This window comes from Phascolarctos cinereus, unplaced genomic scaffold, assembly GCF_003287225.1.
Source record: "Phascolarctos cinereus isolate Bilbo 61053 unplaced genomic scaffold, phaCin_HiC Scaffold_726;HRSCAF=1367, whole genome shotgun sequence".
In the NCBI taxonomy this organism is placed as follows: domain Eukaryota; kingdom Metazoa; phylum Chordata; class Mammalia; order Diprotodontia; family Phascolarctidae; genus Phascolarctos; species Phascolarctos cinereus.
The window spans coordinates 418,832,870-418,858,480 of record NW_027556098.1 but is presented as its reverse complement, the minus strand read 5'-3'; the positions used below and the strand labels follow the sequence as shown (position 1 = coordinate 418,858,480).

Genomic DNA, 25,611 nt, shown 5'->3' with positions numbered 1-25,611 from the left:
AGGTGTGAAGTTCCGATGAGGCACATTCCCACAAGCATAAGAGCCTGGAGTGCTTAGATGTCTATGTAGGTAGATGGTGAGAACCCAAGGACCCTCATCTTGGGATACTGTTAAACAGACCAAGTGTAAATGAAGGGGAAGCACTTAGCACAGAGCTTTGCGCATCGTAATCCCATAATAAATGCTTTTTCATTCATTCCTCTGTTCATTCATTCAGGGCAACATCGGAACTCAGCGATAAATTGGTTTTCTCAATTAAAAATGGGAAATCTTAGAAATGCTGGGTCTCTTGGATTTCCAAAGCCTTAAGTGAACTGGCATCAGAAAAGCGATATGGGATTATGAATGGAATAGGGTGGAAAGCAGGCCGCTGGCCCTGACATGACTCAACTCACAACCTTTTTCTTTTTGAATTGGCCTTGTGATAGCATCAGGGGAAGGAGGGGAAAGCATGTCTATATTTTTAGTGCTTAAACTAGGGCAGTCTAAACTCAAAAATTTCATGAAGCTGGGAAGGCTTTAGTTACTAGCCCAACAACAACGGTTTGTCTATCATTTGAAGCTGAGGCTGCAGAAAGGTGGCCCAGTGGCTAGAGCCCTGGACCTGGAATCAAGAAGACCTGCGTTTAAATTTAGACTCAAGACACCTACTAGCTGTGTGACCCTGGCAAGTCATTTATTTGCCTCACTTTCCTCAACTCTAACAGCATATAATTCTTACGGTTGTCAAGAGGATCAAATGAGATAATATTGATAAAGAATTCAGCACAGTGCCTGACACACAGTAGGCCTATATAAATGATTATTCCCTCCCCCACTCTCTTCCTAGTGTTTACTAAGTACCTACTATATGCAGGGTATGGTAAATTTTAGTAGGAGAAGATCATTGCGGAAGACTGGCCAGGAGGCAAATTTCTTTTTCTTTTCTTTTTTTTTTTTTTTGGCCGTAGCAACTCATGAATTCATCTCTGTTAGGGAAGGGACTGTGATCTCTGTGGGGAGAGGAGTACTCAGACTGGTACAACACAGATTCAGATCATTTAAAAAAATAGTTTATTTTGAACACTCAAGAAATACAAACAGGCAAACAGAATACAGAAGTGATCTCAAAATGAAACTGCAAAATTCAAACCATTTACATTTCGATTTTAAAAAGCAAAGTACCATATAAACATTAATATTAACAATCTATTTGTTCGCTATGCTCTTGCAATTTCTTTTCCGTCTCTGCATATATACCTTTCCTGTGGTCATCCTTAACTTAAAAAAAAATGCAGCCATAGGCTTTGAGAGCAAGGAATAACAGAGGGCTGAGGGCTGCGACTGATATCCCTATATCATAAGCCCCCGGAGGAGCCCTTCAGCACACTACTCCCCACACCTACACTGTTTTTTCTATAATTTGAACTGATTTCCATATTACAGTGTTTTATAGTTTGAGAGTTCATCACGTTTCATAAATTCTCCTGACAGTCTTATCAATTTTTTCCTCCCACATGAATTCTCTTATGGCTTCAGAAAACACTGGCATTCTTTAAACGTCTGAAAGAATTACTTTATGAATGGCCAGTCCTGGCACCTTTATATGGGGGAGCTCATTAATTACCTCTTTTCTCCTTCCGAGACTGATCTGTCATTAGCTACTTGTTTGGCTAGCTCAGACATTTGCCATTTATGTAGATGTTGATGCATTTAAGTTGTCATATAATAGTTTCAGGTCATTTTCTTAATTTCTTTTACCTTTTTACACCTATAATTTATCTAACTTTTCTAATTTGGTAATTTGATTTTCATCAGTTTTTGTTTAATTTTTTTTTTTGCTATGCAATGGGGTTAAGTGACTTGCCTAGGGTCACACAGCTAGTGTTATATGGCTGAGGCCAGATTTGAACTCAGGTCCTCCTGACTCCAAGGCCATTAGTAATCTAACCACCGTGCCACCTAGCTGCCCCCAATTTTCATCAATTTTTAAAATGTTTTCTTGACACCTTTACATTTTTATAACAATCATTTGTCAATATACACTTCACACACATGTAAGCCACCTCCACATACCCTCCCTCATAATAGAGAAAATCCATCAAGTGAAACAGGCCAATACAGTAACTTTGTCTGTGTATGCCATGTTTGGGATCCACAGTCCACTGACTTCTCTGCTAAGTGGAGAAAGTGTTTCTTCATCAGAACTCTGGAATCGGTATTGATCCTTTCACGAGTTCAATAGCCTTTTTGTGTTTTACTCGAGAGAACTGTAGTGACTGTATACATTTCTGCTTATTCTTTCTTCACTCTACAATTTCATTCATCTCCCCAAGCTTCTCAGAACTATTCCCATTTGCCATGTCCTACAACTATCATATTCCATTAAATCAGTATTCTGCAGTATTGCCTTGTCTAACCAATTTGTTTCCAGTTTTTTGTTTTGTTTTGTTTTTTACTACCACAAAATGTTGTTTCTGATATTTTGGTATATATGTAACCTTTTCTTCTGCACAGTAGTGGGGTTCACTGGGATCAAAGGGAATGAGTAATTTAGTAACTTGTCTGGAATAAACCAAATTGTTTTCCAAAACCACGGTACCAATTCCTAACACCACCAACAGTGCACTCAGTGTGCCCGATTTCCCACAAGGACAATTTTCTCCTTTGACAGTTTGCTGGGTATGAGGTCAAATTTCAGAAATGTTAACTTGCATTTTTTTTATTAGTGGTAGCTTAGAGCATCTTCCCATTTGTTTTGATGATAGTTTTCTCCTTCATTTGATGCCTCTGCCCACTTATCAACTGGAGAATGGCCCTGCATTTTCTGTCTGAGTCAACTCTCTACTTATTTTGGAATTTAAATGATCAAATGTTTGAGAAAGATGGTTTTCCATTCTGTAGCTTCTCTTATTCTATTTTGTTCATGAAAAGTTGTCAACTTATCATTGAAATTGAATATTTTATCCCACACTGGGGACAGAATTCTCTTTGAGGTTTTCAGTGAAATGACTGGCTTATTAAATGGCCCAATTTCAAGGGTCTGAGATAACTGGTTTTTAGTGGACACAGATTCTCACTTGGGGATGGGAGCTTGGAAGCCTTTTGGGCCTAGAGAATCTCAAGATGGTGCACAGACTTGGAAAAGACTGACCTATAGTTTAGAATATGATTAGTCTAGGTTCTATACCAGGGTACACATTGGGTTTGAACACGTATTGGGAGTTGGCAATCTTAATCCTCACATTGTTTGAACTTTGGAGTTGTTCTAGGATCTTTTTTGTGGGTTATTTACTTTTTGGAGCTAACTGAAATATTAATTTTGAACTCTGGTATTCTAAGTCCTTGTAAGTGTTAAATAAATAACAGGATATATAAGAAAAGAGGGTCAAGAATTCTCTCCCACTTTGGACCTAAAGGATGAAAAAACCCAAATGTGAAGGTAACCCACAAATGTTAAATGACAACAATGCCCAGAGATTCCTAAAGATGCATCTCCTTTTTTCCCCTTGTGTATTTCCCTAAGTGTATAGAACCAGACTTGTGTGTGCCTGTCATGAGGAACATTAACTATGTGTTTTTACTATAGATATGGATAGTATTAGTAAAATGCCCAATGTTTATATCATGCTTTACATTTCACAGAAGTTCTTTCCAGACATGATCTTGGAGCCTCACAACAATCCTGTGAAATGTGGGTGCTACTGGGATTAACCCCAATTTACAGATGAGGAAACTGAGGCTCTGGAAGATTAAGTGATTTGTTAATGGTACCCACATCAGGGGCAGGATATGAACTCAGGTCTCCCTGAAGCCAGGCCAGCTCTTTATCTACTATACAGTACCACTTCTCTCAACATGAGTCTTCCCATTATCAGGATGTTTGTCTAATTGGACAGTGACTGTAATACTGTCCATGATTCTTTAATAGAGAATCCTCAATCTAGCACTGAGAGCTCTCCAGTGTGGCTCCCACCTACCTCTGGAATCTTATTTTATGGTCCCCATCATACATGCTCCATCCCAGACAAATTGGCCTGCAACGTGTTGGGTATGCACACTATTCTCTGTCCTGAATGCATGCCTTTACAAAACTGAGGTCCCCTGTCTAGAATGCCCTCTATCCTCATTCCCTCTTAAAAGAGATTTCTTAGCTTCTTTCAAAGCATGGTCTGCATACCACTTCCTTTAAGAAGCCTTTCCAGATTACCTCCATTATTAGTTTTCTTTCCAACTTGAAATTAAATTGCCTATCTTTTCTGTCTTCTTCCTTATCTACATGCAGAGACCCTTCCATGGTAGAAGGTAAGCTCCCTGGAGGGCAGGAACAGCTAGTTTTCCTTATAACTCCAGCCTCTAGCATGAAGTTCTGTGCATAAACAGTATGTATTCAACAAATGTTTGTTCAACTGAAAATACAGTTTCAAAAAGGGGAAAGACTTTCCCACAATCAGCAAAATCATAAAACTACTCTCTGGGATGACTTCTTTGATGGTAAACAAGGAAGAAGTATTGATTAATGGAGTTTCACACAACTCTGAATTCTCTCAAGTACAGTAAGATTTGTGCCCTGTGCAAAGACCTTTCCAAATTCACAACCTTCAATTTCCTGTCTCTGTGCCTGGTAAGCTCTTTTTCCTCACTGACACCTCTTGAAAAGCCTAGCTCTCTTGAAAGCTCAGCTCAAGGACCACATCCTGTAGGAGGCCTTTCCTGATTTCTTCAGTGGCTAAGTTGCTTCCAGCCCCAGAAATTACATTGTATTTAATTATCTGTATACATATTGTTCCTTCCAATAGAATGTAAGCCCATTGAGGTCAGGGATTGCATCATTTCAGTTTTTGTTTCCCCAGTGTCTAGCACAGTGCCTTGCATAAAGTAGGCTAATAAATGTTCATTAAACTGAATTGGACTGAATTCACTATATTTATAACGCTTCTCTCCAGTATGGATTTTCTGATGTCTTATAAGGTCTGTGCTCCAGCTGAAGGCCTTACCACATTGATTACATTTATAAGGCTTCTCTCCAGTATGGATTTTCTGGTGTCTAATAAGTTCTGTGCTCCTGCTGAAGCCCTTCCCACACTGATTACATTCATAAGGCTTCTCTCCAGTATGATTTCTCTGATGTACAGTAAGGGAAGAGCTACGGGTAAAGGCCTTCCCACATTCATTACATTTAAATGGCTTCTCTCCAGTATGAATATTCTGATGTCTGATAAGGTCTCTACTCCAGCTGAAGGCCTGCCCACAGTGACTACATTCATAAGGCTTCTCTCCAGTATGAATTCTCTGATGTACAGAAAGGGAGGAACTCCGGATGAAGGCCTTTCCACATTCACTACATTTGTAAGGCTTCTCTCCAGTATGAATTTTTTGATGTCTAATAAGGTCAGTGCTCCGTCTAAAGGCCTTTCCACATTCACTGCATTCATAAGATTTCTCTCCAGTATGAATTCTCTGATGATAAATAAGAGATGAATGCTGGATGAAGGTTTTACCACATTCATTACATTCATGAGGCTTCTCTCCAGTATGAATTCTCTGATGTACAGTAAGGTTTGCACTCTGCCTGAATGCCTTCCCACACTGATTGCATTCATAAGATTTCTCTCCAGTATGAATTCTCTGATGGCAAATAAGGGATGAGTGTTCACTGAAAGCCTTGCCACATTCATTACATTTGTGGGGTTTTTCTCCAGTATGAATTCTCTGATGTACAGTAAGGGATGAGCTCTGAGTGAAGTCCTTCCCACATATATTACATTTATAAGGCTTTTCTCCAGTATGAATTTTCTGATGTCTAATCAGGTCTGTGCTGCGCCTAAAGGCCTTCCCACATTGATTACATTCATAAGGTTTCTCTCCAGTATGAACTCTCTGGTGGTAGGTAAGAGATGAGTGATGGATGAAGGCTGTACCACATTCATTACATTTATGGGGTTTCTCTCCAGTATGAATTTTCTGATGATAAATGAGCTTCGTATTCTGGATAAAGGCCTTCCCACATTCATTACATTTATAAGGCTTTTCTCCAGTGTGAATTCTCTGATGTCTAATAAGATCTGTGCTCCAGCTGAAGGCCTTCCCACACTGATTACATTCATAAGCTTTCTCTCCAGCATGAAATCTCTGATGGTAAGTAAGGGATGAGTGATGCATGAAGGAAATACCACATTCATTACATTTATGGGGTTTCTCACCAGTATGAATTTTCTGATGGTAAATAAGTTTTGTGCTCTGGCTGAAGGCCTTCCCACACTCATTACACTTATAAGGCTTTTCTCCAGTGTGAATCTTCTGGTGTCCAATGAGGTCTGTGCCCCAGCTAATGACTTTCTCACACTGATTATTTTCATAAGCTCTCTCTCTGTTAGTCTTTCTATGAAAATGAATAAGGTCTGACTGATAACTGAAGCATTTCTCCCATTCATTACAATTAGAAAATGTGTTCCCTGAGTTGATTTCTGTATGTTTAACTAGGTTTGAATATTGCCTGAAGTTCTTTTCATCTGTATCACACTCATGTTGACTTTCTCTGACAGGATCCTTCTGCCGTAGAGAAATGAATGACTCCAGACTGAAGCTTCTCCCAAATTTATGACATTCTTTACTTTGCCCTTTAGGAAGAGTTCTCTGGGAGGTAACTTTCAAGTGCCCTGAATGACTCTCCTGGTTTCTTTGCTTCATTTCTAACTTGACATCACATTCCCAACCTTCTCCCAATTTGAAGTCCTGGGGACTGTGTCTCTCCTGCGATGATTCATCCATAGAAATGGCCATCTCTGGAAGAGATTCACTGGTTTCAGGCCTAGTCTCCCAATCTGAAGGAAATAAAAAATATAAATATATCCTTTTCCCCTTACTGGCAGAAAGTAAACTGCTTTACACTTTGTCTCACTTTCTATTTCCTTAATCAAGAATAACCTCCAAACTTGACATTAGCTCACATTTGTAGTTATTTTCTTTCCAAAGAACTTTCACACATATTATTACCCTATTAGATTATAACAACAAGACTGTTATCTAAGTAGGGCAGGTATTATAACCTTATAAATATGAGGAAACTGAGGCTCTCTGTAGTTAAGTGACTGTTAAAAAATAAAGTTTTCAGACACCACACTAAGAGGGACAAATTAAGTTCCAGTATCCAAGCTAAAAGTTTTACGTCCCACTGAACTAAAAAGATTGGTGACTGATGAGATAGTTAAGCTTTAAGAAATCAGCATCAAAGAACTGAAGACTAAGCAGAGACATATCATAATTTGGAAAGAGAAAATTCTGAAAACTACCAAAAACAAGTTTTGACAGAGATGATTAATTTCTAAAAATAGCTTACAAAACAGACGGTTTGCAAATAATGGAAAAGAACTGGTACAAACAAACCATGTCACATCCAGCTATTTGTCCCTGATGATGGGCCTTTTAGCCATTACATGAGAAGAATAAAGTAGGTATAACATGCACAGACTATGACATCATATACGATAAAATCTTTCATGCTATTCTGGCAGATGAAGAAAGTAGAAAGTGGTTTGGATATTGTATGCTAAAACAAATCATAAACTGTTTAAGCTATAATGCCCAAAGGGTTTTGATTAATGGGTTGATGCCAACCTTGAGTGAGGTATCTACTATCACATGGACTTGGCTGTGTCCTATTTGACAGTTACCAATGACTTCAAAGAAGACATGCTTTTGATATTTGCAGATGACACAAGGCAAGGCAGATATCTAATACACTGGAGAACAACAAAAACAAAAAGGTTTCAAAGACTATTTGAGACAGGTATGGTTCATACACGAAAAAGAGATAACATTAACAAGCATAAACCAAAGGTAGTCCCGAGAAAGCATTGGCACAAGTACTAGACGGGGCAGAAGTGGTTTAGTAACCACACATATGGGAGGGGAGGTCTGGAACTTTAGTTAAACCTCAATAAGAGGTAAGATACTTGGTGAATTTGGCTAATTGCAAGCTCAACACGAGGTTTTTTAAAAAGGAAGATCAATTACAAAAGCATCAGTTCCATGGCAGTTTAGCACTTCTGGATAATGACAAACCACTTGCTTTCCCAGGAGAACTAGAGAAGCCTAGATGTGGAAACAAGGTCTGATGAGAAAGAACCCAAAGTAGGAAGGACAACAGGTTAATGGACCAGAGAACCCAAGAGGGGACACATCATCGTCATCTTTAAATACATGAAAAACAGTCCCGTGTCCTTACAAACAGCTTGCAAATAAACTGTGCTGCCCATACACAAAGCTTTTTTCAGTTTTAATTCTGTTAATTTGGCTTTCTTCTCTCATTTTTGGACCAAATTAGCTAATTGTCAATTGTATTGGTCTTTTAAAAACAACTTTATCAACTAAATATTATTTTATTTTCAATTTTCTATCTTCTGATTTTCAAAACTTTTATACTTATTTGGGATTTTCTAATTTTCCAGCTGAATATTCAAACATTTTTTTCATGTTTTTGAATGCATTAATAAAATATTTTCTTCTTAGAAGGCCTATGTTAGTAGTAACACATAAATTCATCTATGCTACACCACTGCTATAATTTCCATTACTGTTTCCAAAGTCTGTTCTTTGACCCTATCATTTTTAACATAATATTATTTAAATTCCACTTAAGCCTGGGCCTTTATGCATATCTCCCTATTTGATTATGGCCTTTAAAGGATGCATTTTATATTTCTTCAGTCATTTAGTCACAAATCTTTCATGCTTGAATGTAATCAATTTTTGCCATGGTGCTATCCAATGCTGAAAAAAAGGCAAACTTCTTAAAATTCTCATTCAGTAATAATGCACTTCTATTGTATCTTGGGTTTCTAATATTTTGTTCAAATGCGTACTTTTAAAACTTTCTATCAAGCTTATCTAAGGGTGTTAGATACATATTAATCACTTACAACTACTGCCCATTTAAAAGTCTCTGTAATTCAGTTAATTTTTTTTCTTCACCTACTTTAGTGCTATCATAATTTGGTACACATAATTAAGGAGTCTCATTATCTAAGCCTTGAAGTATAATGCAGTTTCCCTTTCTCTTATAACATCATTATTTCTTGTTCCCTTGTCCAATATCCTGGTTACCATAACTGATTTTCTCAGACTGAAGTGTAATCAATTCTAATAGAACTCCTCATTTTAAGTCTTTGTGAATATTTTTAACTATGTTTCTTTTATATTCCAAATGTTAGGTTTTATTTTTCTAATCCATTTGGCCATCATTTTAATATTATAGGAGGGTTTACCCTGTTAACATAAATTTTGATCTTAATTATTTCCGCCATCAAATTGTGTTACATTATGATCCTCTACTCCTTCCTCATCCTTGTCACTGCAGTCTGCTTTTACTGCTATAATGTGCTTTATTTTGCCATGCCCACCCTAGACAAGGATGTGGTTTAGATCATGCTCTCCTCCAAACCGTATCTTTAATTCACCAGTGGCACCTCATTTTTTCATAAATACATTTCATTCATGCTTTTTGTACTTACATCAGTTTCAAGATACACCCTCCCCAATGAGCCCTCGCTTGTACCAAGGAATAATAGTTAAGCAAAACTAAACTTCAGAATTGTTGGGTCTGACAATCTATACACAACACTATATAGAATGAAGTCTCCTATTTCTCTACCAAGAGGAAGAAGGGAGGTATCATTTATTTCTCTGGGACTGAACTTGGTTATTACAATAATCCATGCTTGGACCATCTCTTCTTTGCTCTAGACGTGCCCTGCCCTCTTCCCACTTTCACTTACCAGCATGCCCTTTCTCCTAACTGCGATGTCCTACGCACAGAAATGGAAGCTCTCTATCCTATTTCCCAAATTGAAGCCTTTGTCTATGATAGCGGTAGAAAATCCAGTTGAAATATCTATTAGAAGCTGTAGCCATCCCTATCAAACACCTAGCTGTTGTCTACACCAGAAGAAAATACTGTGTGGGACAGAACCCTGGTGTAACCACCATGAACTGAGAGGAGGAAGAAGAGCCGTGTGTAGCCTGGCACTGGGTCTGGCAGGTGCCTCCCGCAGACTCATCAGTCTCCTGCTTCCTGTCGTACCCGGGCTCCTCTTTTCTGACTGGGTGTCTTCCATATCTCTGGACAGCACTCCCCTTGCTCGTCTTTTTGGGTGACCACAACACTGACATATCCTTGCTCCACCTCCTCAAGTCCAAATTAAGCTACAAATGTCTTCTCTTGAACAAGGTGAAGACGCACCAACTGAAAACCTGCTGCTCTCTAATGTCTCACAGAGAAAGGTTTAAGTCTCCCAAAGCGGCCGCAGCAGACGGAGAGACCTCACCTTCAAGATACACCATTTTTTAGGCACACTTTCTCTAGGGTACTTGAAAGGCCAAGGTCTCCCTCTGCATCTGGGGTCATCTCCAGTTGTCCTGATCTATGTCTTGCCACTGGACTCAGACAGCCCTGGGGGAGAGGACACACAGCTCTGACTCACTTAAATCCAGTTCACTGCCAAGTGAAAATATCACTCTTCTGATGTCATCAGTCCTCTTCGAGAATGAAGGACAAACAATAACAATCTTTTTGAACATCCAGTTCCTGGCCTGGCTCTCTTGGTTCCCTGGGAAAACACTTAAGGAAGGTGGTGCTCACAAAATATAAGTCTACCCTCACTGGACACCATCTAGCTCTTTCGATTTCAACAGACCCATTTACTTTCCTTAAAATTATTTTAACATTGCATTTGCATGCAAAAGTCTGCCCAAAAGCTATCTATAATCATACCAAAAATGCTCTAAATCACTATTGATCAGAGAAATGCAAATTAAAACAACTCAGGTACCACCTCACACCTGTCAGAGTGGCTAATATGACAAAAAGGGAAAATGTTGGATGTTAGAGGGGATGTGGGAAAGCTGGGGCACTAATGTACTGTTAGTGGAGTTATGAACTGATTCAACCATTCTGGAGAGCAATTTGGAACCATGCCCAAAGGGCTACAAAACTGTGCACACTCTTTGATCCAGCAACACTACTACTAGGTCCATATCCCAAGGACAACCAAAAAAAAAAGGAAAAGGACCTACATGTACAAAAATATTTATAGCAGCTCATTTTGTGGTGTCTAAGAATTGGAAATCAAAGGGATGCCAATCAACCGGGGAATGGCATATTATTGCAATGGAATATTATTATAAGAAATGACAAGCAGGATGATTTCAGAAAGACCTGGAAAGACTTAGATGCGCTGATACATAGTGAAGTGAACAGAACCAGAAGAATGTTGTACACAGTAACGGCAATATTGTTCAATAAAGAACTGTGAATGACTCAACTATTCCCAGCAATGCAATGATCCAAGACAATCTCAAAGGACTAATGATGAAGCATACTATCCACCTCCAGAGAAAAAACTGCTATTGATTGAATACAGACTGAAGCATACTATTTTTCACTTTCTTTGATTTTTTTTTCCTTTTATTCGAATCTTCTTGTACAACTGACTAATATGGAAACGTTGTGCATCATTGCACATGTATAACTTGTATCTGATTAATTACTGTTTAAGGGAAGAGGGAGAAGAGAGAGAAAAAGGGAGGAATAGAATTTGGAACTCAAAACTTTAAATAAAAATGTTAAAAAACTGGAGGAAAAAAGTCCCTGTCCAACTCTGCCTGTAAAGAACAAAAAGAATGCTTCGAAGTCACTGATTCTATTAACTGTCCTTCTCACTACCAAGATGAGGGAGGGTTTCATCATTTATTTCCCTGGGACTCAGACTGGTCAATACAATAATCTCCAAGTTTGGTTCTCCCTCACTAACCCCAGCCCCGACCTCAGTGATTATGCTCATATTTGAAGAAGGCTATCCTGTGTTTCATGACATCATTTGGTTTTTGGTAGATCATGTCCCAAACTTATTTTTCACTTATTGCTGTTGATAAATAATCCTGAGTGACTTATATTGGAGTGGCTGATATGGGAGAGCTCTCCTAGGCATTAAGAGATATTCTATCCCAGAAGTTACGAACCTCAGAAATTCTACTTCTAAGTAGGTGCCTCTATCCTGTGGAGTCCACTGATCTCTGCCCTCTAGTTCAAACACTCTGGGGTGAATTTTATGATTCCCTGAAATATTATCTTCAGCTCTTTTTTATATTGCTTTTCTGGAAGAAAAATGTTTTGTAGATTCTCTTGTCAAGCTCTGTCTTCAAGTCAGCTGTCTTGACTTGTTCTCAGTTGTTTCTCCAATCTTTCTGTCTTCTGACTTTGCTCTAATTTGTCATCTACCACTAGAATTCTGAGCTATTCCTTTTCCATTTTCTTTTTCAGTGCCCTCTACATTAGTAAAACTTGCAATACCTTTCATTAAACTCCCTATACTATCCTTCAATTCCTTTGAATTCAGCCACTCTAGGGGTTCTTATAACCAACCATTCCATTTCCTCTGGGGGTTTTAGCTAGTCCTTCTACAGAATTAATCTCTTCTGAAGCTCTCTTTACACCGTTAACTTTTGTTTGCTTTGCATTCTTAGTTGGGTTTTTTTTTCTATAGTGATTTTTTTTTATAAAGACATCTTTCCCCCCCATCTTTCAGGCAGTTTTTAGTTGTATATGGTGGGTTTCTTACTGTTTTGAGGTAATGAGAGACATCAGGGCTTTAGTTGGGATCTCTTGCTCAGCCACATTACTGAAAATCTCATGATTTGTTTGTCTCTGCATTATTTTGTATCCTGCTTCTCTATTTATTTTAATTCTTCCTACTGGTGCTGAACAATTGTCTTGTGTATCCAAAATTCTACAGAAGGAAACAGTCAAAACCAAACAAAATCCTAGCCATACCCTCACATCACACCTTTACGTTAACAGCTTTTAGGAAAACAAAACTGAAACATCTTTCTGTTGTCTAAGAATGTAAGTTAATAACGAAAATATTATTCAGACTGGATTCCCTTGACATACGAGCTGTTTCTTCCTGGCTACTTACAAGTTTTTTCTCTTTAACCTGGAAGTTAGTGCTGATAATGATAACAGTAAGTATAAACAATAAGATTTACTAATATTATACTTGATATTTTACATGCCTAGAAAATCTAGTTTCAAGTTGCACATGTCTGGACCATGGTTTAAACTACAGTAATGGTGGGCTCCTACTCAGGGATAGTAATAAGGGAAGGTAAGAATGTATTTGCTTAATGTCTTACAAACCTAATAAAAAGGAATTTAGACTGAAAAAGGGAGGAAAAGGGTGGACATTCACCAATCTAGATAGCATAAAGAATAACTATAATATGTAAAGAGTAATGGTTGTGACATAGACATTCACAAGAGATAAAACCCAAGAAAGGAAGTTAATAAAATCCATGGCCTCAGATGCCATGGAAAGTATAGGTAACAGGCAAAATGAACTAGAGAGATAACCCCAGGAGGAAAGCCTGACTTGTTCAGAATCACTGAGACTTAACAGGATGAGATCCATGACCAGAGACTATGGCTCTGAAATGGTCTGACTTATTTGGAAAAACACACACACACACACACACACACAAAACTTGAGAAATAAAAGATGGGGATGTGGTAGAAGTGTTTATCAAGATATACTTCAAGCAGAAAATCCAAGAAGTATAAGAGGAGAGTATGGTAGAGAGCATTCGGGCAAAGATCAATGTAGTCAGAGATAAGCAATATTGTCATGAGAGCAGACTACAGAATGAATATATTCTAGACAGGAAGAATAAATTATCAGAAAAGAGATGCTCAGGACTTGTGGAAAGGACCTGGAATTAACTGGGGACTCTGGGGGAGTTTTCCCTCACACGCAGAGCAGCAAATGCTTGAGTGACTTGCTTTCATAAGCACACCCTACCAAAGGTGGTGGAGAAGGGCCAAAGGGGAATCCTCTTCTGCAAGAAGAGACTGACAGGGTGGAAACGATGGGAATCCTGGGGGTTTGTGAAACGACTGTTCCACGTTAGAGGTGGTGAGAGTGAAAAGACAGAAAATCCAGTAGTAGCCTGACATGCCTCCTAGCTTTTGAGAGATGGAATTCCTAGCATGAAAGGGTACACACAGTAGCTTAGAGCTCAAGATGACGGAGGTGCACAGAGGATGGAAACAAGGTCAAGGAATGGAAAACAACCATCACAGAGTGTCACCATCCTGACATTTCAGGAGGGCTAAGGTTTGAAAGCTAAGGTTGGTAAGAAAAGTGAAAGAGAAGTGGGTTAGTTGTATCAGGGAGTAGAGGACAACCTTAAGAAGAAAAAAAAAAGAATATAGGGCACCACAGCTCAGAATGGATGGGACAGTCATAAACGATCCTAAAATGCTGAGTTGCTAAATTTCTCATTAGTCCATTTTCTCTGCCAAGGACCATGATCTTTGGATTGGAAAGAAAAGAATGAATGTGGCCCATAGGGCCAGGATAAATGAAGAAATAATGAGAGAAACAAGTGCCCTTGATGACTTGGTCAAGATGAACTACCTACTTGGGTATTAAAAGCTATAGATATAGTTGGTGTCAATAATTCTTTAAAAGTTATTTTTTAAAATGTTCACATTAATTATTTTCGAATATAGGCTGCTCTCTCAGTGAGCCTTCCCTTCCTAAGAGGGAAAAGCAGTTAAGCAATGTTTGATGATCTTAAGAAAATCATGAATTCATGGAGAAATATTGTAGGACTGGAGAAGAAATATCCATTTTTTTTAAAAGGAAGAGACTAGAGTCTAAAAATTATAGGCTGACATTAATTTGGCAAAATTCCAAAAGAGAACATTAAGAGGGCAGATAATAATTTACATCTAGAAGGGAAGAATGTTAACAAAGTGTTGGCCACAACGTATTTTCCGCCAATAAATCCTACCAAACTATCCATATCTCCTTTTCTCACAAAGTCATTAGACTGGCGCATCAGGAGAATGCTTTATAGAATTTACTTAGATATTAGCAAAGAATTTGAGAAAGAGTTTTATGCTATTCTTGGAGAAAAGACAGAAACACATGCTAGACAGCTTGATGGATATGAAAGAAGTTGAACGAAAAGACCTACGGGGCACTTGTAAAATGGATCAGTATCAGTGCATGAGGTCTCCACGGATCAGGGCTTGTTTGGGTATCATTCAACATTTTTGTCAAAGTCTCAGATAAAATCACAGATGGGCTGCTTACCAAGTTTGTTGGCGACACAAAGTGGAGAGAGAGTTAGCACAGGATGACAGATTCCAAAATCAGAGGATAAAATTTAGTAGGGATAAATGTAAGGAGTTTGCTAAATTCTTTTCACATCGATTACATTCTGACGGTTTCTCTGAAGTTGAAGACTAGTGGTAAACAAGGAATAAAGGCTGGTTGGAAGCTTATCTGTGTTTATTAATTTACAAAGTTTTGGTCAACTATTCAATTCTCTGATGTACATTACAAGTTTGTGCTCTGACTGATTACATTTCCACATTCATTACAAGATTTCATCACCAGTGTGAATTTTCTGATGTCTAATAAGTTCTGTACTCCAGCTGAAGGTTTTCCCACACTGAATACATACATGAGGCTTCTCACCAATATGAACTTTCTGATGTTTAGTACGATCTATGCTACACCTGAAGGCTTTCCCACACTGGTTACATTCATATGGTTTCTCTCCAGTATGAATTCTTTGATGCACAGTAAGGGATGAGCTGCGGGTGAAAGCCCTCCCACATCCATCACATTTATAAGGCTTCTCTCCAGTGTGAATTTTCTGATGTCTAATGAGGTCTCGATTCCAACTGAAGGCTTGACCACAGTGATTACACTCATAGGGTTTTTCGCCAGTATGAATCCTCTTATGTACAGTAAGGCATGAACTCTGGCTGAAGGCCTTCCCACATTCATTACATTTATAAGGCTTTTCTCCAGTATGAATTTTCTGGTGTCTAATGAGGTCTGTGCTCCGGCCGAAGGCCTTCCCACATTGATTACATTTGTATGATTTCTCTCCGTTGTGAATTCTCTGATGGTATGTAAGGGATGAATAATGTATGAATGCTTTGCCACATTCGCTACACTTATGGGGTTTTTCACCAGTATGAATTTTCCGATGATAAATCAGCTTTGCATTTTGGCTAAAGGCTTTCCCACATTCATTACATTCATAAGGCTTCTCTCCAGTGTGACTCCTCTGATGGTAACTGAGCTTTGTCTTCTGGCTAAAGGATCTGCCACATTCATTACACTTAAAGGGCTTCTCTCCAGAATGAAGTTTTCGATGGTAAGTAAGTGATGAGTAGTGCATGAAGGCTTTACCACATTCACTGCATTCATAAGGCTTCTCTCCAGTATGATTTCTTTGATGGGCAATGAGTTTTGTGCTCTGGCTGAAGGCCTTCCCACATTCATCACATTTATAAGGCTTTTCTCCAGTGTGAATTTTCTGATGTCTGTTAAGATCTGTGTTCCAGTTAAAGGTCTTCCCACATTCACTACATTCATAAAATTTCTCTCTGGTATGGTTCTTATGATACTGAGCAACATCTGACTGATTATTTAAAGATTTATCATGTTCTTGATATGAACATCCCTTCCCTGAGGCACGTTTAATTAGGTCTGAATATTTTCTGAAGTGCACACCACTTGTATCACATTCATGGTGATTCCGTCCCAAAGGAACTCTCTGCCAAAGAGACAGCACTGAGCCCTGACCCAAGTCTCTCCCAAATATTTGATGTTCGTGGCCTTTCCCTTTGTGGGGAGTTTTCTTGGGTGCACCTGCTAATTGTCTGGAAGGAATCCTCTGGTTCCCCTGCTTCTTCTCTAATTTGAAGTCCCAGGGCCTGTCGCTCTTGAGTCTCTCCCAGGACGATTCTTCCATAGAAATGCCCAGCTTTGGAGGAGACTCTGTGGCTTTAGGCCTAGTCTCCCAATCTGAAGGAAATAAAAAATATAAATATATCTTCTTCACTCTTGTGGGACCAAGAACATTGATTTACATCTAGCCTCAACTTCTGTCTCCTCAAGGAGACTCTTCCAACTTGAAAGGGCAGAATTAGCAACAGTAAAATGCCATTCCTTCACATTCACAGGTGATTTACTTTACAAAGAGCTGTCACACAAATCACAGCTTTGGATCCTATCACATGCCTGTGGTACAGGAAGAGTGGAAGCATGATTCCATTTTACAGATGAGGAAACTGAGTTGGAAAATACTTAAGCAACACCCTAGGGTCACACTGTTGGGGAAGGCTGAGCTGGGACTACAACTCGGATCCTGCGGCTGCTGATCCGGCGCTCTCTCCTCGAGACAGCGCACATCACGGAGAGGAAAGTGAAGCCCAAGGAGTATCTCATCAGTCTGAATGAATCCAAGCATCCAGACTCCAAATAATGAACTTGCAAGGGACTCAAGACACCAGGGCACGATAAGAGGAAACAGTTACTGGTCCCTCAGCAATCAGGGCACGCAAGTGAGGTACAGAGGACCCAAAGCCAGGCTGGGGAGCTGACACACTGGACAAGAGAGTGGCTACCAAGATCACCCCAAAACACGTCCTGCTTATGCCTAAGAAAGAAAACATCAACAGCAGCCTGGGTCCTGCAGACACACAGAAGAAGCCTGTGCTTGCATGTCTCAGGGGTTCCCCACGGCCTCCGAGTTACAGCACAGATGCCACTGATGTTTCGAGCCTTTCCTCGCTGGTCTCTGGCCAATCTTTCCAGCTTTATTGCACTTTCCTCCCTCTTCTACCCTTGTGCCCCCCATGGTCTGGACAAACAACTGCCTCCTCGCTATTCCCTGGGCACAGTGTCCCACCCCTCATCTCCCTGCGGGAATGGAACTGGACTCCTCCATTCCCTACAGGCTTTCCTTTCCTTGGGGGCCACATGCTATAAAAAGCCCTTTCTGACGTCCCATCCAGTGGTTACTACTGTCCCTTTCCACCCCATTAGTCTGCGTTTACCTGTTAGCATCCGTATAGTTCCCATCCACCACCTACTTTAAGGCAGAATGTGAGAAGGTCCTTGAAGGCCAGGGAGATGCTAGCAGAGTGCCTGGCATAAGATGAGCACTTGACAAATGCTTAGAGCATGGATGAATGCATCCATGACAATGACAAAAAAAATGACAATTTTCACTAAACTCTTACTATGTCCATGTGTGACTGGTGGAAGGAGCTCTCAAAGAGGCCAAAGACACAGAGCCCACCATTAGAGAGACCCCAGTTGTCCCTCTCTCTGGCCAATGCCAGACCCGACCAACCACCTCTTGAACACAGTGCCCAGAACACCACTGGAAGGCCCCAACACCCTCCTTGAGAGGATTAGACTCGGATAATGGGCACAGCCAAGGATCTGAAGATGAGGCACCCACAGGACAAATGGCTGAAAACTCAGGGGGGAGTGAGCCCAGAAAGAAGAAAGAACACCTCTCAACATCTGAAAGACAGGAGGCCCCTACTTGGGGGTGCCCTCTGGCTGACAAAGGACTTTCACACAGAATACCCTGGGTGCTGTTAATGCTAATGCACGCTGACCTCCACAGAGAGCTCCAAGGCTTGACCCGACTTCCACCGCCATGGTGGCTGCTCCCACTGTATAAATGAGACCAGCTGGTCTCACAGCCATCAACGGCTGGAGACAGGAGCGAGCTCCTCCCAGGAGGGTGTGCACCCATGCTCACAAGACTCAGCTGGGGGGCAGGGCAGGCACAGCCACCCCAAAGAAAACACGGACTCCACTTCCGGGTCATCTCAGCCTTCACCTTCCTTCTGCTCAGTACAGATCACATGCTACACATCATCTGTCCCCATTGGCAGTCTGAGATCTGAGCTAACTGACCTGCCCAAGGTCACACAAGGAGTCAGAAGGGAGAATGGTGCTGATGATAAGAGCAAGTATATTACCACAACTCTGGAAGGAAGGTGCTATTATCATCCTCATTTTACAAATGAGGAAACCGAGGAACACAGAGGTTGGTGACTTGCCCAAGGCCACAGAGTTAGGAGGTGTGTGAGGCTGGATTTGGATTCAGGTCTTCCTGACTCTACGCCCAGGGCTCCATCCATCATACCAACAGCTGCACTATGACAGAAGCCCATGTCCAAGTCAAGTCTGGTGCTCTTGTAAGTGCACTGGGCCCCCTCTATACAGAGAGTACGTGCACCCCTGGGGCAGCTGGGGACCAACCAGTTTCAGTTCCATGAGAAGCTCCAACCAGAGATGTCCAGACTCTTGAGCCACCCCTCAAAGGGCTGAATTTGAACCCGCTGGAAGCACTGGCTGCTTAATGCTGTCCACTAGAGAACTTCGTAGAACAAGCCCCTCACTCAGTGGGGCTGTCTGGCCTGCCCACACAGCTCCTTCCAGCCCTTCTTCCCAGAGGCACTGCTGAGGGAAATGAGACTGAGAAAAGAAGAGGTGGGGTGGCGTGGATCCCTCCTCCATACTCGGTGCCTGGCCGGCCCTTGGTCATCTCCCCTTGTGCTTTATGGCCCCAGGCCCGCCCTGCTCACCCACTCGGCTCCTGCCCCAGAATCTGCAGCGTCCTGCCGGGCTTCCTCAGGGCTGCCTCCTTCTCCGCCCCCAGTGGACTGCTGCGTGTTTCTCCTGTTCTTACTTCTCTGTGCACATCTCTCTTCCCACCAGAACATGGGCTCTGGCATTCAGCAGGCACTTACTAAGTGCTCACTGGATGGAATAGCTCTGCATCGTCATTGGCGAGACACCGGCAACCCCGCGCCCTTCCTTCTGGAGCGCTCAGAGCTCACAACTACCTGGGGGGGGGGGTAATTGCCCAGTATGACTACACCCATTTTACAGACAAGGAAACAGAGACTAAGAGAGGCCACAAGATGAGCTTGAGGACTCATTTAAACCCTCATTCAAATCACTCAAAAACGTAACCCTGGCCACAGGCCTGAAAAGAGGTCCTCAGGGCCTTCCTTCAGAGCCCTTCTCCACGGGGACTATGGGGTCCTTACGCCCCCCCCAGCTCCACTCCATCATGACCTCAGAGGTGTCCAGATCCCAGGCGCACCTGGACCCACATTCCTCCACCCCCAGAGTTTCCAGCCCCATTTATAACAGCAACGATAACGATAGTTAGCATTTCCATCACACTGCGAGGTTTGCAAAGCGCTTTACACATGTTATCTCATTGGATTCTCAAACCCTGGAAGGCAGGTACCACTATTATCTCCATTTTACAGATGAGGAAACTGAAGCAGATAGCGGTAAAGTGACTTGTCTGGAGTTACACAGCTACGGAGGGCCCGAGGCTGGACTTGAACCCAGGCCTTCCTGATTCCCACGGTGCCACCTTCCTGCCTTTCCTGCCTGGACAGTGCTTTCCTCATTGAAACCCTACGAGGCAGAGATTGAACTCATTCACTCCCATTTTACAGATGAAGGAACGGAGGCTGAGCGGGTGGGGTGATGACGCCAGACACAACCCCAAACCAACCCTCACACATCCCCCGACCACAAGAGCAGGGGAGACGGCTTCGGATACCACCAGAAAGGCCTGGCTGGGGCAGCGCCCCTGAGCAGAGCAGGGGAAGAACCGACCCAGGGAGGAGGGCCAGACTTCTGGCTCCTCACCAGGCCCCCTTCCCACTGCCCAACACAAGATGAGCCTTCCCGAGACGTCTCTGCGCCATGATTCTGCTCCGACAGGCACCCTGGCTGCTTTCTCCCTGGCTCTCCAGCTCAATGTCCAGCAGCCGGGGCTTGGGCAGCTCTCTCTACACCTCCCCGGCTGCGGGGGCCCCCACGAGCCTCCCTCTACTCCCCAAGAACCGAGTGCCGGGCCTCATTCAGAGACGATCACATGTGTGTTGTGTGGGAGGGGAGAGGAGTGCCACTGGTCCTGCTCTTTCAAATGTCTCATCTCATGTCCAGGCAGCAACAAATGCCTTCTCTTCCCCTAGTAACCCTGGAAGTGTCTAGTGAAGAATCAAACACCTGGGTAAGGAATGATCAGAGGAGTGCCGAGGGGGCGGGAGGGAGGAAAAGGGGAGGAGGAAGAGGAGGAGGAGGAAGGTTTTTCCCCATGCAGCCTCAAGGAAGGGGGGAAGGAGGAGGAGGGAGAGGAGAGGAGGAGGAAGAAGAGGGAGGAGAGGAGGAGGGAGGGGAAGGGGAGGAAGATTTTTCCCCAGGCAGCCTCAATGAAAAGGGGGAGGAGGGCAGGGAGGAGGAAGAGGAGGAAGGGGAGTGCCTGTGGGGAAGGGGGAGGAGGTAGGGGAAGGGGAGGAGGAAGATTTTTCCCCTTGCAGCCTCTTCTGATAAGGAGCCCAAAGACAGAGAGACATGCTGAGAACAAGGGGCTAGTCTATCCCAGAATTCATTCTGGACAGGCTGGGCTGGTGTGGACGACAGGCCCACCACGTCCGAGGGCCTTTCTCTGCAACAGTCCCTCCCCAAGGGCCTGCTTTGGGCTCACTCACCTGGACGGGAAGCTCTTGGGCCTTCTCTCTCCAGCATCCCCGGGGCCGCCCCTCGCTCCAGCTGAGAGATCACATCTGGTTTGGGAACGGGAAACCCTGCTCATGGAAAATGGAAAATGCTGAGGACAATCAGGTATCTGCAAAGTCTCTTCCAGACAGGTGGCCACACTTTGTGGAAGGCCCAGAGCAAAAGCCACGGATGGCTGCAGGAAGTCTTGTGAGGCCTTCCCAGAGGATGGTCAAGGAGAGATGGCCACTGAGTGGATTTGGAACCAGAAACAAAATGAGGCCATTGCTCCATCTCCTCAGTGGGAAGACAAGAACATTTTGCATTGTCAAGTGAGTATCTGCACTGGGATCTGGGGGGAGACAGAGGAGAGGAAAGAGGGGCTCGGGAGCAGGACACCCTGATGCCACTGTCAGAGAACAGGGAGCAGAAGGCCTGACCCTTGGCCACAAAGGGCTTGGGCACATCTGGGCTCTGCACACCAATGCGTAGCATGTGAAACACCCTGGTGCATTAAGCAGGTGAGGAAGCAGACCACTCCCACCCCCCACCCCCCACCCTGGAGGGGGGAGCTGCAGCCAAGCATCCTCACCCAGGGACAGCAGGTTCCTGTAGTTCTCCAGCATGACCTCCTTGTACAGCTCCCTCTGAGAGGGGTCCAGCCACCCCCACTCCTCCTGGGTGAAGTCCACAGCCACATCCTTGAAGGTCACTGACTCCTGAAACACCAGAGAGGCATCTGCTCACCCAGGGGCCAGCCCATGTGTGGCAGAGACTGCCAGTAAGGGTCAGACGCAGTTCATGTGGTTCTCCCACCCCTCAGTACAGGGTCTGAGTGCCCAGGTCCTCAAGCCTCCCTCGGGACTGGGTGCTGAGTTGTGACACTTAGACAGTGCCTCCTATCTCCTAGCATCTGAGGGCTTCCAATGATTTTACAGAAAAGGAAACCGAGTCCTGGGAAGTTAAATGACTAAGTGCCTGAGCAGAGTTGGACTTGGGCATCTGGACACTCAAGCACTCCTTCTCTGTGCCCCCTGCCTGATGCTGAACACCCCCCAAGGAAGCGCCAGCCAATTCCTGCCCCTCACTGCTCAAGGGTGAACTGAGTGGAAACCACTCCAGCAATGAGAGAGCTCCAAGGCGAATGGCGCCCTCCAAACAGGCATTTCCCATGAGGTCGGACTTCCAGACTTTGGTAGTGTGCACCAAGAATGTCTGCTTCCTGAGGGCCAGCCTCACTGAGCTCCAGAGAAGAGGCTCCGTGCCAGGAGGCAGGCCACTGGGGAGGGCGTCCTCAGGCCAAAGTAATGGCCATCATGAACTGTGCTGTGACCGCAAGCTTAGCCTGACCTGTTCTGCCAAATGGCAGAAAAGGCTAAGTTAGATGATCTATAATACACCGTAAGGTTAAAGCTTAGGGCAGCTAGGGGGTGCCACAGTGATAGGGCGCTGGGCCTGGAGTCAGGAAGACCTGAGTTCAACTACTATCTTCGACACTTACTGGCTAGGCGACCCTGAGTACTCTGTCTGTCTGAGAAGGTGCTGATCTGAATTGATGGAGGGAGTTTCCTCACCTGGGAGTCCCCAATACCACCGAGATCACAGGGTCAACTCCTATCCCCATCTTTCATGACACAATGCAGTTTCTCCTTCCCTTCTCTCCCCACCTCTGCCCCATCTCTTATAACAAAGCATAAAAAAAAAAGATATCTCTAAAAAAACCCTTTTCAAATATGGAGGAGGATGGCTCATTTATATGGTGCCTTATGATTTCCAAAGCATTTTTACAAACATGATCTCATCTGAACCTCCCGACAACCCTGTAAAGGAGGTGCTCATACAGATAAGGAAACTGAGGCTGAGGAAGATGAAGTGATCTGCCTAGGGTCACACAGATAGTGCAGGTCTGATGTAGGATTTGAACTCAGGTCTTCCTGACTCTGAGTCTATGTCCAGGTATTCTAAGACACGAAACCTAAGGCCATCTTGGGCATAGCCCAGACAAAGGTGCAAAGATGGGAAATGGTTAAGAGGGCAGTTTGGTCGGAACATATTATAGGTGAAGAAGAGTGATGTGGGGAAAAGGCAGAGAGATTCTGGCTGTGGAGAATGTTTAATGTCAGGCTGAAGAGTCTGCAGAAGTGAGAGGGAGCCAGTGAAGATTACTGCGCAGGGGGGTGGCACAACCCGACCTGGGCCTTAGGAGGAGAGCCACTGTAATAGGCTGGCATCAGGCAGGAGCAGAGCACTTATCCAGTGGGCAGAGGCCTGGAGGAGAAGGGCAAGGGGAAGAAGAAGCCTGAGGTCATAAACAGCGGCAGGCCCCACCTGGGACACACTGAGGGTGACCAAGGGTCTGCAGCGTGGGAGCTTAGTGGGAGCTCAGTGACCGGGAATTCCCCTGCTGTGTGAATGAGTGACAAAGGCGAGAGGGACCCAAGACAAATGCTGGCAGTGCAGACCCACCCCCATGGCCTTGGCCCCCAGGATCGTAGGGTCAGCGCTGGAAGGGACCTTGGAGGTCGAGCGCACACCCCTCAGGTGACAGATGAGGATACCGAGGCCCAGAGAGGCTGACTGATTGTCTGAGGTCATTCAGCTACTAAGCATTTTAAGCACAATTTGAACCGAGGTCTTCCTGACTCCCCGACCACTGTGGAAAGAATTCCCTCCCTGCTGAAGCCTAGGTGCCGACGGGAGTGGGCTCCAACTCACCAGGGCCTCGGTTCTCAGGCCCTTGGGGGCCATTCCCTTTCAGGCCAGAGTGCAACCCTCCGAAGGAAGAACTGGGGAAGAGAAGAGAGCAGTGAGCTGAGCGGGGCTGGCATCTTCTCGCACCTTGCAGACAGGGGCTTTTGTAGCCTGGGGCCTGGGCGCCCCTCCTGGAAATCAGTAGGCTCGAGCTGGACACCACAGGCCGGCGAGCAGGCAGAAGGGAACTGGGGGGGGGGGAGCAAAGACCACCGACTTCAGCCCTGACTAGCTGTATGACCAAGCAATCCACAAGCCCCCAAAGCCGCAAAACGGGGCCAATTACACACGCACTCCCTTCTCCCTAAGCTGTAGTAAGGAAAGGGGGCTGGCCCTTTCAGGAGCTCTGACTGTCCCAACCCTCCTCCTCTCCATAAGACTTCAGATGGGAATTATACACTAAACTGGCACACCCTGGAATGGCATAGTGACTGAAACCAAGACCTGATTTTTTTTTTTTGCAAAAACTAAATAGCACTGATAAACAACAGCTCCAAACTCCCAAGAGGCCAGAGGTTCTCACCCCGGACTCAAGATCGGTGGACAGATTTTGGGGGGGGGGCTGTGAGCTTGGATGGGGAGGTAAGTGACATCTTTATTTTCAGTAACTTCTCACGGATGGAGAGACTTTTCTTTAGTTAGGCGTATACATAATCCTGAGAAAGGCTTCACTAGGCTGCCAAAGGCTCCGTGACCCGGAGGGGGGAGAGCCCCTCTCAATGACAGCTAGGCTAGGGCACCCTGGGGCCAATCACCCGGCCAGCATGGGTCCGGGCCGGACTGGAACCCAGGTCCTCCTGCTCCAAAGCAGCCCTCGCATCTTCCCAAGGGCTTCATCTGCCTCGCCCCGAGCCTGCCGGGCCAGCCCTGGGCTACCCGGGGGGCGGCCGGGGGGTGACCAGCCCCGCGGCCTCATGCCCCACTTTAATGAGATGACCCCCCACAGGGCAGAGCAGAAGCGAGACCCCACGAGCAGGGGTGGTCCTCAATTGTGGGGGGCGGGGGGCACGGCCCCCACGGAAGGTGGGGGGCGGGGCACGCGACCCCTGAATCCCCGTGGGACGGATGGGTACGGGGTCTGGGGATGCTGGGTCCCCAGGACGCAGGGGATGGGGTGGGGGCTGCTGGGTCAGACGGGGATGGGGAGCAGGTAGGGGGACGCCCGCCGGACGCCTGGGTCCAACGACTCTGGGGAGCCCAAGGGGCGCCGGGGTCCTGACCACTTCGGGCCGGACCTTTGGGGAGACTCACCCCGGGAAGCTGCGGCCACGAGGTCACGGGGAGGGGGGCGGAGAGGAAAATGGAGGAAGCGGAAGTGGAGCACGGAGCGAGCATCCTGGGAAATGTAGTCCAGAGTCCTGGGGAGCTTTGTGAGCATGCTCAGGAGGAGAGGCCGCCCCCTCCCTCCCCATCCTCCTTCCTTCTCCACGCAAGCCTGAGGGCCGGGGCGGGGGCGGGGTACACACTCGGC

General features: G+C 44.4%; 2 protein-coding genes across 2 annotated transcripts in view; both read right to left on the bottom strand.

The window, feature by feature from the left end:
- LOC110219847 (uncharacterized) overlaps positions 1 to 21,471 on the bottom strand; it is a 55,662-nt gene extending 34,191 nt beyond the window's left edge. The window contains exon 1 of the mRNA XM_021003555.2: positions 21,383 to 21,471. The gene's annotated coding sequence lies outside the window, so the exon portion shown is untranslated. The remainder of the gene's footprint in view (positions 1 to 21,382) is intronic.
- On the bottom strand, positions 1,031 to 25,443 carry LOC110219849 (uncharacterized). The gene is given in 6 exon segments (XM_078145967.1): positions 1,031 to 6,341; positions 15,408 to 16,865; positions 21,383 to 21,478; positions 21,982 to 22,108; positions 24,105 to 24,175; positions 25,392 to 25,443. Coding segments are annotated over 5 exon segments (3,312 nt in total). The 5' UTR covers positions 24,138 to 24,175; positions 25,392 to 25,443; the 3' UTR covers positions 1,031 to 4,743.
- Positions 25,444 to 25,611: the final 168 nt, after the last annotated feature.